Here is a 19,019-nt window from a genome sequence, read left to right as displayed (position 1 = left end):
TGGAGGAAATGACAATAGAACAGATTGAATTTAAACCAGAACTCTTTCTATTAGGGATCTTTAATAAACAAATCTCAAAAAAAGCAAAGTATACAATAGTACATATTTTGACAGCGGCCAGACTGGCCTTTGCACAATGTTGGAAGCAACCTCATATTCCACCAGAGGAACTGATTATTCAAAAAATAGCAAATTGTGCAGACATGGACAAATCAACTTTGGCATTAAAAGGAAAAGATACATAATGTACTATGACAGCTGAAACTGCTGGTACGAATGGATAGAACAAAGATCGATTAAACAATAAAGGGCAAAAGAAGATATGTTATAATTGTAGTCGTGATTATATATATATATTTATATTTGCACAATAATCAATTGAGGGTTTAAGATAAGGTTGAAAATAAGGTCCTACAAACTGTCGAGGACGAAAGAGTTTTTAACTGTTTTCTGATCTTTTTTTCTACTTTTCTTTTTTTGTTCTTTTTTCTTTTTCACATTTATGTATGTGTTGTTTGTCTGTTTTAATTGTAAAATTAATAAAGTTTACTTAAAAAAAAAAGAAATAGAAAAATTCCCCCAATCAAGAATTACTGTAGAATTTGCAAACTCAACTAATGCTGAAGGTGCTTCTCGGCAAATTCTGATGATGTAAGCCATACATAGTATCCCTTCTTTGTTGACATTCCACTGACTAGAAAGAAACTATGTTCTTTTCCCCATATCTAAAAAAATGGAAAAAATGAGAGTGCAGGCAATTCAGAAAGGCTCAAAGAAAGAATTGGTCAAGAAGGACTCGGGGGGGGGGATTCAAATTTTTTAACAACCGGTTCTGTGGGTGTGGCTTAGGTGATGGGCATGGCTTGGTGGTCATGTGACTGGGTGGACATGGTTTGGTGGTCATGTTATTGGCTGGGCGTGGCCAACTCAATATCACTCACATCGAGGCACGCATCTCCTCGCCTGGCTTCTCATGACTGGGGATACTACAACAGTCGTAAGTGTGAAAAATGGTCATAAGTCACTTTTTTCAGTGCCATTTGTAACTTTGAATGGTCACTCCACACAAGCAAAGTACCAACAAAGCAGGGGAGAAAAACTCCAGAGATGTTCTTGAGATAGGAAGTCTAGTCCTGCCAAGAATGTAATAAGGGTTTAACAGAGAGGCAGTTTCTGTAGGCAACACCAGAATGTTTCCTTCTTGCCTTCCTTACAGGATTAGGTCAATAATTTCTTCCAAAAACTGGTTCTCCAAACTGCTTAGAATGTTAACAACCAGTTCTAGCGAATAGGTGCGAACTGGTAGAATCCCACCCCTGGAAGGACTACAGAAAAAGTCTATTTCTGATAGATTCTGATTATAGAAGCCTGATATTGTGATATGTTCCTTATGTTTGTGCTTTCCTCCTGAGATACATCATAAAATTAACTTGATATGATTAAGTGTCAATGTATAATAATTTCAGTTATTTTTCTATTTTAATTTTAAACTCTTCAGGACAGGATCATAGGCGTTTTGGTTAACAATATAAGAAGCCCCACTGAATCAGGCCAGTCCAGTATTCTGCACCTAAAGTAGCCAATAGGAACATCATTTGCTGGAACATTCTTCCAATATTGCTTCTTAGCAATCAACATTTATGATGTATTGCCCATGGTCTAGGTCCTAGACTCTAGGAGGTAATGATCAGGCATCAATATTAATGGCTATTGATAACCTGATTTTCCCTGAATCTGCTCAGTTGCCTCTGAGCCCATCCAAATTAGCTGCTATTTTCACAACTACTGTTGTAAACCACAGTATGTAGTTTATGGATGTCTAGTATGAAAAATTATTTCCTTCTCTTAGTCCTAAATTTTTCTGTATACAGTTTCAATGGATGACCTTGAGTTTTAACAGTAAGAGAATAAAAAGTGTGATATTCACATCATGTGTAATTTTATCTCACTTTTATGTGCTCCTTTGTTCTAAGCTGTAGAGCTCCAACTGCTATAATCTTGCCTTGTAATGCAGTTACCCTGCCCATCTCATTATTTGGAACATTTTTTTATTTTTTGCAAAATCTTTTCTAGCTAGCTATATAAAAACCACATGCATTGCTGGGAAATAAGGATAAAGTGCCAAAGGTATGTTCCAAATAAAAGAAAAAAATGTAAAATGAAGTTGATGTGCTTGTATTGCTAGCAGTTTATTTTGTTTGTGTTGGATGTAACTTTCAGTTCAGTTCAGTGCTGAGCTTGCTTTTGCAACACTCTCAACATCGGTTGGACTGGTGCCAAGATAACCTCTTACCCACAATATATTGCATCTAAAAATAATGACTGTTTTGCAGTGTTAGCATAAGACATACAGTATAACCTATTGCCTGAAAAGTGAGAAACACATGGAGAAATAAAAGGACTATAAAATTGGTAAAAAGTAACTACAATTTGATATGCAACAACTATTTCTCTTCACAGTTTCTGTGTAAAGGTATTCCCGGCATATATATATAAACACATAGATGACCCTTAATACAATGTTTTAAGGAGAGAAGCTTTGGAATATATGAAATGGATGGGATGGTTGGAAAGGAAAGGAAACAAAGGTTGGTTTTATCTCCTTCCCCACCTCCACAAAATGTTCTGTCTTGTTCTTGCTTCACATTCTTTATTTAGCTGGTCTTGAACCAGTTGCACATTTGGCTTAGTAACTTGCCAGATCCAGAATATTTTTAAAGGCAAATGACTAAAAATGCACATGAGAATTGGATCACTGATTCATAACAGCACGATACCTCTGTCTGTACCATGTTGATGCGGCGTGAACGTAAGGCTTTGACACAGTTGTAGATGTCTACAACACCTTCTCTTTCTGCCATGTCTAACATGATGTCAATTACAATATAGCATCCAGTTCGGCCAGCTCCAGCACTAGAATAAATCACAAAACATACATATTTTTTAAAAAAATTACAAGCATCCCAAATAAATCAGAAATCTAATGTCTAATTTTATGTTTTAAAAAATCCAGTGTTTTACTTTGTGAAAGTGGAATTGTTTTTAGCCAAAGTAAAGACATAATTAGATAGACATTTTCAGTGTTACTGCTGAACATACTGTAATCACTTTGCAAAGCAGAAAAAAAGAAAATCTGGCTTGGAATTGGTTAAGTGACATATTAGTATTACTTAAACAGTTTTCCTGCACTGTTCTCATTTCTCCCTGTTAAACTGACACAGACATTTCCAGCGGAAATCTTTTCAAGAAGTTTTCAACAAGGATAACTTGTTCATAAAATATTCACTAAGTTAATTCTGAGAGTAGTGTTTAAAAGGCTGATTTTTGTTTTGCTTTGTTTATTCATTTATTTATAGACTGCATTTCATTATGGGACCAATTCTATTTTTAAAAAGTCTCTCTAAAGTTCTAGCCTTTCGAAAGAGATTGCATCTGATTAGAGTTTTGTTTTCCAAAAGCCATTCCCATATAAAACCGTGGCATGTCTTTAGCTAAATTCATAATTCATGCAGTTGAAAGGTACCATTTAGCTCATTGCCTGGTTCCATATCCTAATCCAAATCAAGATATCTTGCTTCAACACTGCCAGTGTAGGGAAGCAAATTATCCTTCTGGGGAATTACTTTTACCTTCAAGCTGTCCTGACCATAAGGACTGTTTTTCTAACATCAGTTACTAGCATTCCATGCCTTCCTATCCAGAACAAAATATAAAGTACAGTATTAATGTTCTGTGTGAGGTCCTTTTAACTATTTGAAGGGATCTGTGATAGCTCTGAGTTTTTCCTCTTCAAAGCAAAGCAAAACTTTTCCTCTTGATAAGACTTAGTTTCTAGACTCTGTGAAATTTGGTTTTCATTCAATGAAAAGCAAGCAACTTGATATCAGATCAGGCCATTAGTGAAACAAGAAACAGATGGAAATGTTATCTCCTACTAAAAACAGTTTTGCTTCTTGGCAAAAGAAATCTGAACACAGGTTAATATAAACAGAATTCACATTTGATATTCAGCAGTCTTAGAAATTATTTCATAATGGCCTCATGTTTTTGCTATAGAGAACCTACTCTCAGATTTCATGTTTCCACAGGGTTTTTGCCTTGTTAATCAAGAAAATGCTGACAGCCCCCAGTTTGTCCTCATTGTCCCATTCTGATTTCCCGCCCCCCCATCTGAATCCTCCTTTTCAGTTTAGGTATCTATTTGATTTGGGGTTTTTTCCTGAATAAGAGCTTTGATTAACTAATTTTCATTATGTTGTTTCCAACCAATTTCTTTGAATTTTTAAGATATTTTTGAATTTTCTTTACTTTACCTAGCCTATCAAATTTTGATAAGCATCCTTTACACCTCTATGTCATTATAGAAAATGTCAATATATACATGTCCAGAGTGGAAGTGTCATTTGATACTTCCTTCTAAGTTAATGAAGAGCATTATTTGAACATAGTTTTAAGCCAGCTAGCAATCAACACTTATATTCAGGTTCTTACTTAACTAGCTTGATAACCAAAATGTGAAGGTTATCTATTACAATAAAAATATCCACCAAATAAGTTACTCTAGTATATAAGATCAGACTGACAAAACTTTTGTTAAGTTCTATGTTTTTAAAAAAATCCAAATATGTGATACTACAAAGGTCTACAACAAGGTAAAAATAAGTGAAGGAAATAATTAAAAAACTAGTATTGTTTATTATTACCTGCAAAGGAATATGTTAATAATTCTCAAAAGCTAGTTGTAGGTCTTGAATGTAGGATAAAAAGTAGCAAGGAGGGAAAATGCTTAATTTTTTTTTATATAGTTACTAGCAGTTTAGATTTACCAATAACTTATACATTTCTTCTTTTGAATTATTTTCCTACTTATTAAGAAGTAAAACTGTTGTTTATATAGACTATTTTATGTAGCCTATAAAAACAAGCAATTGCCAACTACATAGTTCATAATAGTGTAATTTACTATATATGGAGATTTCCCAGGTTGGAACACTGATCTAAAGCAACCTTATGCCTTACTAATATTTAAAACAGTCCAGATCAGGGGTCTCCAACCTTGGGAACTTTAAGTCTTTTGGACTTCAATTCTGGGGGTTGAAGTCCACAAGTATTAAAGTCGCCAAGGTTGGAGACCCCTGGGCCATATAACTTTACAACACAGAAACTGAACCAGGCATTCTTGGAAATTGGATCATGGAGTTATCTGTCAAAAGAGTCAGTTGGAAATAATAAGCCAAGCCATCTGATCCATCCACCTCATATCACAGCACAACACGTCACAAAACTTGACAGATCATGCACACATTGAGAATGATAGAAAATGCATCTACCTCTTTTCTACACACCTGCAATGCACAACAATAGGCCCGGCGCTTGGTGGGTTAGATTGTTTTACACGGCGTATAAATGAAAGAAGGCCTGTTGCATTGTAAGGTACTCCATGATCAGGCCAGCCGGTAAAATGGAACTGTTTAACTTCACGGATTTCATTGTAGCCTCTCTGTCAAAATGGAAAATAATAACAAGAGTATTTTTCTTTCATCTCATGAGTAAGTTAGTTTTTGGTTAATTTTTAAAAAGGTGATAGTTTTTGTTTAAAACTGGTTAAAATGTATGCAGGACTAAAAAAGCAAGCTTCAGTTGATTTTTAATCACCAAATTCTTCTTGTGGAGAAATCTTTCTTCATTTATAATTCATAATCCATTTTCTATAAATAAGATTACAAGACTATAAACATAGGAACAATATTCATCTGACTATAATGCAACTCTTTTTTTTTTTTTTGTACTGAAATGATAAGGAACCAAGTAGCATATAAAGGAAGACTAAGTAAGTGTGGATATATACGTGAGTGTGGATAACCAGTGAAATAACTGAGGAAAAGGTCTAAATTATATGTAACTATGCCCAAGAAAAAACTTGAAACCTGGTTACCTAGCAAATTATCATCCAAGAAAGATGATATTAAAATTGTTTATGAATATTTTTAAGTGTATGTATGAACAGAATAAGTCTGTAAATATGTATTATTATTTATTAAATTTATTTGCCATCTCACTATAAACCGACTCTGGGTGTCTTACAAGTTAAAACCAATAAAACAGGACAAATATATATATATAGCAAAAAAATATGTTATAGTAAAAAGATGGAGAGGGAGGGAATAAGGTGTGCAGGAGGTAAGGTAGGATCCGTTATTAATCCATCAACCCCCTCCAGTATGGCAGTCTCCTATTGGGTCCCCAAGCCAATTGGCAGAGCCAGGTTTTCAGGCCCTTAAGAGTAGGTCAGTAGTGGGGAGCAGATTTCACCTGGGAGGGAGGGGATGTATGTTCCAAAGGGCATGAATCTTTGTATGTATGTATAATAGGTAGATAAGATAGACAAAAGGTATTGCTAAACTATGGCATGTTGTTTGCGTTTATTTACCATATGGAATATGCCAGACATTATTCTCAGATACACGTTTGAACTGATGGCAAAATACTTCAAAGTATTTTGTTTTTTTATGAAATAACAAGAAATTAAAATACAACCAAGAAAGTTAATACGATAATAAAATTAATAGACATTTGAGATGCTGCTTATACAATGAAACAAAAATAAGAGGGAAATTAAATCGACAAGAGGTATGAATGGAAAACAATTTAGACCAGGGGTGTCAAACTCACGTTGTCCTATCATCACGTGATGTATTGGGACTTTCCCTCCCTTTGCAAACAGGGGGTGGGCGTGGTCAGCACGTGACATGAGTTTGACACACCTGATTTAGACAGCTTAGGCATAGCAGAATGAGTGTGTTACAGCTCAGGTATTGTAAGTACTGTAGTGATGGCTGATTAAAGAATGGCTTGAATATGTTAGATAAATCTTTCTGGTTATCATAAAGAACTAAATGTACAGCAGTTTTCAGTTAAATAATAGGAAGATCTAATCCAGAAATATTTACCCTTTCAAGGGTGAATGTTCTGACAACGTATTCTGCAAGTGGTTCCACTTCCACACAAGCAACTTTGAAGTCCCCATAAACTTCTGTGTCATCAGGCCAATACTTATAGCACTTAACCTATGATCAACATGATAGAAATAGTTCTCAAACAAAGAAACCAGATGAATCATTGGATCATACACATCACATCATTATTTTTATTTAGTAGTAGAGTGTATTTCATAAATGGAAATATGGGAGGAAATGGTGAAAAAATTAAGAGTGGAATAAGCAATTACCATATATTTCTTATTTTATATATTATGACCTTGCTTTCACATCATTAAAGATCACCCATCCATTTTTACTTAACACTCAATTATTTTGTGTTTACTTTTAATTGTAAAGGAAAATATATCATCAAAAGAATTATTCAACTTTTTCTGCAGTCTTGAATGAATGAATTAGACAGGATTAAAAAAAAGTTTGGTGCTATTAAGAACAGTACAATAAAAGAAGAAGCATTGAATAATTGAAAAGTTGATTACATCAAATGTTTATTACCTAATTCTCTATTTGCTTCTAGAAGGTAGATAACTCATTAGTGCCACAGGTAGTTCTCAATTTACAGACAGTCAATTAGTGACTGTTCAACCACTTGGCACTGAAAAAAAGCTTACAACCAGTCCTCACAGTTACAACTGGCGCAACATCTCCACAAACACATGAACAAAATTCCAGTGATTTTTGGCAATTTCCAGCATGCATTTATGATGGCTACAGATTCCTGGACTCAGATGCATTTGCAAACCTTCCCAGCCAGCTTCTCACAAGCAACGTCAATGGGATTCGCTTAGTGACTCACTGAATAACTTCAGTGATTCGCTTAACAACTGCAGCAGAAAGGTCTTAAAGTTGAATGTGATTCATTTAACAACTACCTTGCTTAGCAATGGAAATTCTGGTCCCCAATTGTAAATCGAGAGCTGCCTTTATGTTGAGATGGTTCAGCCTATTTCTGTTTTTCACACCAGAGGAAGACAAGATTGTGATTTTTTGTCCTTTTTCACCTCTGTGCTTCCCAGCCATCCATGTGTAGGCACAAAATCCATGTGTGTGAGCAGTGCACACAGAACAGTGCACAACAGGATGAACAGAATTATAGAAATTCTTTTTCAGAGGAACAAAAGCCTCAAATCCCAAAGGTGTTTTTTTTTTTCCAAGAGGCAACTGGACTTTCTGGTATATTTTTTTTTTGAAGATGTTTTACTTCTCATCCAAGAAGCTTCTTCAGCTCTGACTGGATGATGGGGAATGGAACGATTTATATTCCTTGCAGACAGCTGGTATACTCCTTGCAAGGAGTGTACATCCTTCCATTCCCCACCATCTAGTCAGAGCTGAAGAAGCTTCTTGGATAAGAAGCGAAATGTCTTCAAAGAAAAACCAGAAATTCCAGTTGCCTACTGAAAAAAAGCACCTTTGGGACAACCATGACCTGGATGACTGGGAATCTCCATAGACATTTAGCGATGCACACCCTTCAGATGGTATGGGAGTATGAACGGATATCCAGAAAAAATCCTCAAGTCTCATATGCACTTACATTCACATTTTTCTTTTCTATCAACACAAAGCCCAGATTACAGACTTGCAAACAGAGGTATTGAATTTTGGCTCTGTATTGGTCACTTAAAGCTTGGCATTTGTTCTTCTCCACTTTGCTTCTGTTTTTCTTAGCAATGGAACTACAAATTTTAATGTGGTTTGGCATTTCTAAGGAGATACTTACCCGACCCACTTCAACTAAATTTGTAACCATAACAATGCAGGCTGATTGTTCTTGCCATATCATTCTCCAGAAATCATAGACTGTCTCGTGCACTGGACCTGGCAAAGAAAATGCTTATAAATGAATTAAAAAACAAAACAAAACCCTATAAAACAGGGGTCTCCAACCTTGGCAACTTTAAGACTTGTGGACTTCAACTCCCAGAATTCCTCAGCCAGCTAATTCTGGGAGTTGAAGTCCACAAGTCTTAAAGTTGCCAAGGTTGGAGACCCTGCTATAAAGCTACTATCTTTAAAATAGCTGTCAGGTATTCAAGGCAGGTATGAATGATTTCAGTAATCTTTCAAAAACTTCTGCACATTAATAATTAGTATTGAAATATCTAGCAGAACCCAGATTTTTCATTTAAAAAAAAATCAAAATAAAGTTTAAGCTACTGTAGCTGCTTTAGTGCAAAATAATAATAATAATAATAATAATAATAATAATAAAAATAATAATAAATAATAATAATAATAATAATAATAATAATAATAATAATAATAATAATAATAATAATAATAATAATGATGTTTGGTTAATTGACATTGCAATACCTGGTGATGCATGAATTGTAGATACGCAGCAAGAAAAAAAATCACAAAGTATTTGGGACTTACAAATTGAAGTTGAGTGACTTTGGAAAAAGAAATTGTGTGTTATCCCAATTGTAATCTGAGCCCTTGAGCAATACCTAAACGGCTACCTTACTATTTGGAAATTCTGAATTTATTAGACTTGAATACTATGATTCTACAAAAAAACTACCCGACTTGGAACAGCTTTTATCCTCCGATGCTACTTTAACAGTTCCTAGGTTAGCACTTGAGCTGTTCAGCTATCAACCAGCCCCAAAGGCTGTGAATCTCACTAAAAATGTAATAATAATAATAATAATAATAATAATAATAATAATAATAATAATAATAGAATTAATGGAATTTTAGAATGGGCTCATTAACATTTGGGAAATCATACTGTTCAGGTTGGGTAATGCACCTATCAGCAACTCTTTAAATCAGCTTCATCTTTTCCCATGAGAACTTATAATATTGGAAAAGGACACAGAAAGTCTTTGAATACTTTGAAGAAGCATTGCACAGCCCTAAAGGTTATAACAATATTTATTATTTGACTTAATTATCTGTTACCATGATTTATTATAAGCCAACAAGCATTTTGTCTTATTTCCATTTTGGAAAAATAAGAGAATTTGATCTGTGTTGGTCCCTCCATTTTGAATGTTGGTACTCATGTATCATAAGTCTTGTTTTCATTAGCTTTTGTTAATATTCCTTGCTTATAAGGCAAAGTGTATATAGGATTATTGATACCAGTCACCCTGTCTTAACATCCTGGTTCAAGAACAATGTGCTGCTTCTGAATACCCACGTGTTCACGTGTCCTGTATTTGCCAAGGTGCTTGGTTGGTCAGCATGGATAAAGGATACTGGATGTCATCAGAGACCAACCCTCAAGGCTCCTTTTCTGTAGGGCGTGGAGCCTCTTTTCAAGATCACACTACTGGAATTTAACAGTATCCCTCCCCACTGCAATTCTTCACCCATTTTTTAACTAAATAAAATAGGCATACTAATTAATTTATAATCCAAACTTCTCAGAAATCAAATAATGCCTACATATGTTATCTTTCAACAGTCATTTTTGATAGTAGCAGGATATAAATGCAATTAACAAACAAGGCTCTCTCTCACCAAATTCACAAAAATAGAGATTAAACTTTTCTCTCTTTTTTGTCTGCATTGGTGATATAGCCATATGGAGGAGTGCCTTGGAAAATCATGCCTAATTTACAACATTTATTATAAATTTTACAGTTCTGCACATATTTCTACAAACTCTTACCTTGGGTTGCAATGTAGTGACTTGGTCTCTGGTATCCCTATAAAAACAAACATAGGTTGATTTTTAAAACTTACAGACTGCAATCAAATTGGGAAAATGAAGGCATACCAAAATGTTCCTATATACTCTTTACAATTAGGCTAGTAGTGACTAATCCAATCAACCATATTCAACAACGTAGTTTCAACCATTTCCAGAGCGTCGAAGTGCATTGTTGGGTGTGAAATAAGCCCAGCTGATTTCAAAGTGTTATTTTTGGACAATGGCACTTAGAACCAAATGAAAAGTTCCTGTAAATGTATACTGTGTACATAAAAATGAAATAACTTATTGTTTCCTAATAATTCTGCTTTGTGAAATCCATAACTGTTGTCATTTATTGAATTTCAAATTTGTTTTTGGTTCTAATTCAGAAAACTATGAAATTGTTCTAAGCAACTATGAGATTTGCCTTCACTTAAAAAAAAATACAGATTGACAAAATTTTGTTTGCTATTTTAGATATTAAGCACAAAACAATCAAGCCATTAGCAAAAAAATTTCACTATGAATGCACCAGAAAAAAAATAGAGCCATAATAAGTAAGCAGAATGGCTGAACATTAGAGCTGGACAATGTATACGTGTGTACAGATTGCAAATCTACACGCAATACTGCAATTTTGTGCAATTACAGAAAACAAAGTTTAGAATTTAAGAAATGGTGTGTACACATAAGATGAACACACATATATATGCTATTACTGAACTTTCTCTACAGTACAATTATTAAATGCAGGGAAGGATTCCATATACATATACTTTAAAAATGGATTTGTTGACCTCTTGACTAAAATAAAGTAAACAAGAGTTAACCATGATTGGTTAATGGTTAGAATATGAAACAAGAAAAAAAAATTACTGAATCTCATGAATATTATTTCATCAAGCTTTTGCTAATTATATGATAGAATTTGGGGAAGTCAAGGAATTAGTCTTATTAGCGTAACAAATAACTATGGTATTGGCACATGTAAACATGTTATCCTCGGTAATTCTATTACTTAAATGTAGAATTAGAAGCAGCATTGTATAATTTTCATGTATTAAACACATTGCACTCAGTTGGTCAAAGGAAAACATAATTATTATGAAAAAGAATTCCCAAAGATGCCTTATTGACAAATGCATATATAAAGCAATGTATATGAAACATTGCTTCTTCAGTTTTTCCATCACTTCTTACTCAGTTTGACAGGGAAGACATCTTTTTTTTGATGAATTTTTGAAAGGAAGAGAAATCATTGAGAATTATGGATTTGGTATAGTATTGCAAATATTAACTTTGTTTTGAGGAGCCGATGGTATTGAAATCCCTATTACTAGTCACTAATGCTCCTACCAGCCCATGGCTTCCTTGTTTTTTAACATCCCAAACAAGTCCCATAATAACCTGAGATTTTCAGAAAAAACAGAGAGTTGTGTGTTGTACCTATGCAGTAATCTGCACTCAAACAGAAAATGTGATTTGGAGTACAGATGCGTGTCATATCTGTTGGAAATACCATGAATTAAATATACCAACTTTAAGGTCCTGATGACTAATGGCGCCCTTTAAAATCAAGACTGCTGCACAACTATAATATGTAAGACAAAAGGCAAGTCAGGATCCTTGGGCAAAAATCCTACAAAATTCTAGATCAACCTGAGAATGCACTACACAGCAGGGAAAGAAAACATTTTCTTGCAGAGAAATGAAACCCTCAAGGAGTTAGATGACAGCTTTCAGCAGAATCCTGAAATAAAATTGAGGTCTTGTAAACACAGAGTAATATTGTCCTCTAACTCATAATCTTGCATATGCATTCATTCAAATTATCAGGGACATAGTTATGCAATCCTTTTATTAAAAACTATTGGTGGGTGTATCTCCTGAGTGATTATTGCTCCATTCAAGTAATGGCACCTGTCTAGAAAACTATTTTCTAAGTACACCAGTGATGATTACACACATTCAGATATTTTGAAATTCTGTATTGAATTAAATTATCAAATATACAAGCCTTGACTAAAATCTAAGTAATTATTACTGCATTATAGCTTTCATGGTTATATATGTTCATTTGTATTTGTCCAAAACTATAAGCTTGAGTACCATCTTTAACTCATTATTATTATTTCGGTTTTATTGCAAGTGGAGGATTCCTGTCTTGCATCAGAAATATGAGGGTTAAGGATTAGTAGGAGGAGCACTATTGCTCAAATGAATTCCCCTTGAGAACAGGAGACAACTCTAGCCCTCCCTTTATCCCTTTCAGGCCATCAGTAGGTTTCATTTCAAGAGCAACACACTATATTCTATTATCCAGCTTCTCACACAAAAATAATGGGATACAAAATAAGAATTACTAAACAATGCAAAAAAAGAGTAATAAAGAAGCAAAAATGAGTCTTGTAAGGGTTAGGTTTCATTGATTTAGTTAATGATTTTCATGATCACTGTAAAAGACTAAGGATATTTTTAAAATGTAGGTAAAAGAAAAAGAAAAAGAGCACAAAGGAACGTTAAAAAGACTAGATATATAAATGAAATTCATTAATGAGGCATGCACATATATCTAGTAATAAAAAATTAGAACAGTAAAGCAACTGAGAATGTTCACTATATTAAATAGTCATAACAGGATGCTGTTATTCACATATAGTGGTACTTACATCCCTGTACAGCCAAATCTACAGCCCAAATCAAAGTCAGATGTGAAAGAAAGCACAACAATGTCAGTGAGTACTAGGACGGAGGACAAGGAAAAGTGTACATTTTGTTCATAATATTAAGAAGGCTCTCATTCAGTTCATAGGAATTGCATGCAAAAATGTTTCACAGAGAGAAGATGGAAAGAAAAAAAGCAAGATATACAATCTACTTACATCAATATAATTAGCATTAATGTAGTCTGAAGAAGGATCATCTTCCACAGGTTGTAATATCACCCTGGAGTGATCATCTGCAAAAAATGAGTTTCGTGTTTGGAATGATATACAGTAGAAACAAATGAGTGTGAAATGTAAAGGCTAAAGGTTCCCTTATTTAAGGAGGAAAAGGTAGACCCCCATTTGACCTGCAATGCTGGCAACCATTTCCCAGTCTGCTCAAAAATGCTGGGGAAACCTCAAAGGGTATCTAAAATTGCTAGAGCCAAAAGAAAATAGAAATTGTATCTACTCTGTGGAACAATTGAATGAAATGAGTGAACAGAAGAATATACACACTTTAGAACCTGCCTTGGTTTTAAAGCACTAAGAGCAGAAAGACTAAAAGAGGTCTTTCTCAGTGATGACCTCATCCCAATGGAGTTTCTTTTCTAAGGGAAATATAGCCCCAATTGTAGCTACTTTTGAAACAGTACTGTATATCAGTGGCTCCATTCCAGTTAGAAGTGTCAAGTGGGATAAAAGGTAAAGGTTCCCCTCGCACATACGTGCTAGCCGTTTCTGGCTCTAGGGGGCGGTGCTCATCTCCATTTCAAAGCTGAAGAGCCAGCACTGTCCAAAGACGTCTCCATAGTCATGTGGCTGGCATGACTAAATGCCAAAGGCACACAGAATGCTCTTACCTTCCCACCAAGGTGCTCCCTATTTTTCTACTTGCATTTTTACATACTTTCGAACTGCTAGGTTGGCAGAAGCTAGGACAAGTAATGGGAGCTCACTCCGTTACACGGCGCTAAAAATTCGAACCGACGAACCGCTGACCTTTCTGATCGACAAACTCAGTGTCTTAGCCATTGAGCCACCACGTCCCTATCAAGTGGGATATCTTGCAACTATTTTCTAGGCTCTGTATTGCTGAATATATTTATAACTTACTTGGATTTCATATTAGAAAATATGACAATCAAATTTGTGAACAAGCAAATCAGCAACATAATTTCTACAAGGACAAATGCAAACTCCTTCATTTGTGTACAGTATAGGAAGGTGAACCATACTGGAGAGCAGTTCATGGTGGTGGATCACACAAGCAGAACATGAGGCAAACGTATGATGGAGCTCTCAAAATAATAAATGTAATCCTAAATTGCATCAACAGAAATATAGCATCAGTATCAAGAGATATCATTGTTCCTTATTGTTCTGGGTTAGTTAGACAATAATTACATTGTCTATTTTAGCAAGGATACTGAGAATATGGAGCATGTTCAGAAACAAGACAAAGAACCCAGAAGAAAAAACTTATGAAAAACTATTGATAGTGCTGGCCATATTTAATCTTGGTAAGTCATGACAGCTTTTCTCAGTATTTGTCAGGTGTCAAATTGTTAACACTTGATTCAGAAGGCAGTGTGTGGAATAATGGGCTTACAACAAAGGAGATTTTGGTTGTACATCAGGAGCAATTTCCTAATAGTAAAGGCCATTCAATAACGGAAGGTATTTAGGGAGGTTGTGGATTCTCCTTGACTAAAGAGCTTAAAAGAGAGGCTGAATGGCCATCAACCATGCGTGTCTACATTTGCTGGAATAAGTAAGGTCCCTTCTATGCTATGATTCTGGGAAATAGAAATTTTTTGTCTATGAATCTCTTCAGCATTGGCAGAGACAATGCTATGGAGTAGTTAAAGCAATGGACTAAGGTTAGGGAGAAATATTCCAATTTTTAACCACCAAGAAACACATCACAACTACTGTGTAGGATGGGTAGACATAATAATAGGCTGTCTAGGTTTTGTCAATCAGTGATGTAACACACTCATCTTTATGATTATCTGTTTTTAACTCACATGCTATAATGTTCCCATATCTATTCTTCGTTCTGTTTTGATCCTTTTTGGCCACGTCCCAAGAAGCTGATTGTCCTTCAAAGAAACTCTTTCAAAATAAAGAGATAATTTATATTTATTTCAGCATTTTATTCATCCTGACACATTTTGCATTAACATTGTTAGAACATCAGTTGGGTTCTTGGTTTCTCTGAGTTTAATTGTTTTACTTGGAGTTTGATAACAACATATAAAGCTTTTCCTGGTATAAATACATGGAAATATTCTGCCAGGCAGAAACAAATCCTTTGCCTGGAAGTTTTGAAAGGTTCTAGAAAACACAAGAAGGCTTGAGGTGGGGAAATAATGAATCCTAATATCCCTGTTTCTCCCACATGCTCCATGCTCAGAGCATCCAGTAGTGGGAGGTGCAGTGGGTAACCCATGTGGCCAACCTTGTTTTATCTTTTTACTAATGGTCGTTAAGCAAATCACAATGTTTATTAAGTGGTGGGGTGTTTTTTTGTCAAAAACTGGTAGCAAATATTAGTTTTCAGCAAAAACATTGTAAATTGGGACCATGTGACCATCGGGTGCACAAAAGGCTCTAAATGTGGACCAGTTGCTGAGCCAAATATGGTCATGTGACTGCAATGGGTGGGACTGATTGTCAGAACTTTGGAACTGTATTGTAAGTCTCTTTTGTGAGGGGGAGGAATGTCTGTTGTAACTTTGAATGGTTGCTAAGCAACTATTTGTAAGTTAAAGACTACCTGTACTTCCAGGACAATGATAAAAAGCAAATGTAGCATTTCTTGAAGCCAACAACTGAAAATAGGTTATAAAAATGTAAAATAATTTCAATTACAGGGTGACAATATTACATATAATATGAGCTTGGAATCACGTAACAGTGATTTGGGGTTACTGGTGACAAGGGTTTTTTGTTTTTGTTTTATTAATCTCCCATGTAATTAATGGATCCATCAGAAAATGTATATTGTAGTATTTATCCTGTATATTGCCTTTCTCTGTAACACAATGAATAAATAAACAAACAAACAAAACATGTTTTTAAAAGTCATACCTGCTTTGTTTTATGTGGATAAAATGAATTAGTAACTCATATAGCAAAAACTAAAATCAAATGTTAAAAGATATATACATATTTCCTTTATATAAAACTAGCTGATCAACTAAAATTAAAACCAGATTTTCTGAATTAGGATTCAAGGATCTATGTTTGGTCTAGACAGGTCATACACTTTTCATTCCAACTTGTCCAAGGTCTCCTTGGACACATGTGACACATATACATGGATAAATGGTCTCATCAGAACTGTATCTCATCACTGTCAACTCAAAAATATTTCTCTGGTCTTTTAGAGTTGCCAGCAGAAAGGGAGTAGGGGAAGTAGTGCATTCCTTAAATGCTTCATAGATAATTTCTAGGAGACCGAAGCTTCTAGCGCGCAAGATTATTACTGGAGAGCATGATTGATGACTCTTGGCTATGGATGTGTCCCATTGGAGAATATATATCCAGGGGATGGGGGAAGACCAGGGTCAAGGGTGAAATGAATGATGTGTCATTGTTACCTCGTACTCTTCTTTGAAACCATAGCTGTCAGATGTTTTCATGAGATTAATATGCTGCAGCAAATCCGCTACTCTGATAGCAGGATGCAGTTGGCCAGTTTGGTAGGGAGATTCTGTTCCTTCGCAGAGATAACGAGGCACATCTAATAGACGACTTGACTCTGCTGTTGCACTGTGGTTTTCATCTGTGGTTATAAGAGCCCAAAGAATGGAAAAGTTTTCAGCAACAATGAAACTGAAATACTCTTGCTTCAGCCTATCTTCTCATGAGCTCATTTGAGCACTCTGAAAAAATCTGGGTGATATTTCGATTCTTTCAAAAGAAAGCATAAGCAACAAACAGCTGCCCCACGTTGATCAAGGAGAAGGAGCTCCCTCCATGTTCCCTCTGTTAAAGAAAGGCATCTCTCTTTGGCTTTCTCAATCATTGGCAACCCCCCCGCCCCCCAATCTGGAAGAACATCCCCTTAGAGATTCGGCATGACTCAATGGTGACTGATACTTAGGAAAGAAAACAAAGCAAGATTACTTTAACAGGCCTTTAAGGGGGCATGAATTGAGGGAGACCTTCCCTGTGAATGACTGTGGATTCCATTGCCTATTCAACAAAGGATTTTGCTAGTTCAATGCTCTTAGATTTTTTTAATTCTGTCAATGCATGGTAGGACTGTAAGCTGTACAGATGGTTCATAATTGGAATGGCTATATATCAAATAAAAATAAAAACAAAAATAAATCTCTCTCTCTCTCTCTCTTTCTCTCTCTCTCTCTCATTTTATATATATATAAAATGTTTAAAATGAACACTCAGAGACTTCAAATGTATTGAACTGAGTTTTCAGTCTGAGTTAGAATAGACACGGGTATGCGTTGAATAAAAGCCTGATTTTAATTCATACACTGAAAAACCTGAAAGTGTTTATAATTGCAGTTCAACTTCCAAGTCTCATGACACTAACTGATTATATAATTGCATACCACTGTTCTTTGGGTTTAGAGGGGTTTTTAACTACCTCTGTACCTCCCCATTTGCTATTGGCTTACTTAAAACTTAAATATTCTGCTATCTTCATACCAGTTAATTAAAGTGAAGATGAAAAATAACTTTCAGAAGTTGCCAATTTTTGTTTGGTTCATGACTGACGCATTATGGTAATTTATATACCTTTGGAAATTAATGGACTAAGACCTGTCTGATCTAGATTGTTGAAGCACCACAATAAACAGCTTTTATTGTTATAAGTAACAGAGCATGCATGATTTGCAGGTGCTCACCTTAATCTATACATTGATTATAATACCCTCGGAATGGCTTGAAGAGAGTCATCAACATTGTTTTCCGAATACAGGCAACAGGGCTTATAGATCCTACTGCACCCCGTGAATGCCTTCCATGAACCCTAAGCCATTCAATTGAAAATTTCTTCTATGCATGCCTTATTAAATTAACTTACACTACAAGTAAGAAGTCAAGATCTCAATAAATACAGTATTTCATATATTTATGTCACATATAACCTAATAAAAATAATTTCATGGTCAACTTAAATTGTATTTTCTCCAAAACTTACCACTTATAGGAACTGGACCACATTGAAGCATGTAAAAGTAAATAAAATATCCGAGACACATTTAAAACCAGCTAGCTACATGTTATGAACACACTAAACAAGCTTACAAGTTCTAGAAAAATTATAATGGAGATACTGAGGTAGATTTTTGCCATTTTTGAAATCCTTCATACTATTTTTAATCAGCACATGTTAATAGAAATACTTCAAATTATATTTCACATGCAAAATGTTTAATTAATGAAAAACAACAAGAGTAATATACTATTAGAGACCACATATATTTAACTAATATATAAGTCAAGTGCAAACACCCACAACCTCTAGCTAAGTCATCTTGCTTCACATAAAGGTGAAAAAGTTAACAAAAACTAATACAGGGATGGGAATGTATGCTGAATCTGTCAATCTGTCAGTTTTGCCCTAGGTTTGCTCTTTGAAGTTCTATTAGATTAACCTTTGCATGTCAAAACAATCATTTTTGC

General features: G+C 34.9%; 1 protein-coding gene across 26 annotated transcripts in view; it reads right to left on the bottom strand.

Annotated features, from left to right (window-relative positions):
* PTPRK (protein tyrosine phosphatase receptor type K) overlaps window positions 1-19,019 on the bottom strand; it is a 390,148-nt gene that overhangs the window by 18,951 nt on the left and 352,178 nt on the right. For 6 of the 26 annotated variants that reach the window (XM_087941283.1, XM_087941311.1, XM_087941337.1 and 3 more), the window contains 10 exons: window positions 18,535-18,546; window positions 16,964-17,148; window positions 15,386-15,473; window positions 13,533-13,609; window positions 13,320-13,337; window positions 10,627-10,663; window positions 8,722-8,819; window positions 6,951-7,067; window positions 5,331-5,500; window positions 2,778-2,913 (listed from right to left, as the gene is read on the bottom strand). In XM_087941283.1, coding sequence (XP_087797409.1) covers window positions 2,778-2,913; window positions 5,331-5,500; window positions 6,951-7,067; window positions 8,722-8,819; window positions 10,627-10,663; window positions 13,320-13,337; window positions 13,533-13,609; window positions 15,386-15,473; window positions 16,964-17,148; window positions 18,535-18,546 — 938 coding nt within the window. The remainder of the gene's footprint in view (window positions 1-2,777; window positions 2,914-5,330; window positions 5,501-6,950; window positions 7,068-8,721; window positions 8,820-10,626; window positions 10,664-13,319; window positions 13,338-13,532; window positions 13,610-15,385; window positions 15,474-16,963; window positions 17,149-18,534; window positions 18,547-19,019) is intronic. The other 20 variants (XM_087941315.1, XM_087941346.1, XM_026705479.2 and 17 more) reach the window with 7 other exon arrangements.

The sequence above is a fragment of the Pseudonaja textilis genome, chromosome 1 (assembly GCF_049901715.1).
Source record: "Pseudonaja textilis isolate UNSWEBS1 chromosome 1, rPseTex1.2, whole genome shotgun sequence".
Lineage (NCBI taxonomy): Eukaryota > Metazoa > Chordata > Lepidosauria > Squamata > Elapidae > Pseudonaja > Pseudonaja textilis.
The sequence above is the reverse complement of the archived record's forward strand: the minus strand, read 5'-3'. Positions and strand labels throughout refer to the sequence as shown.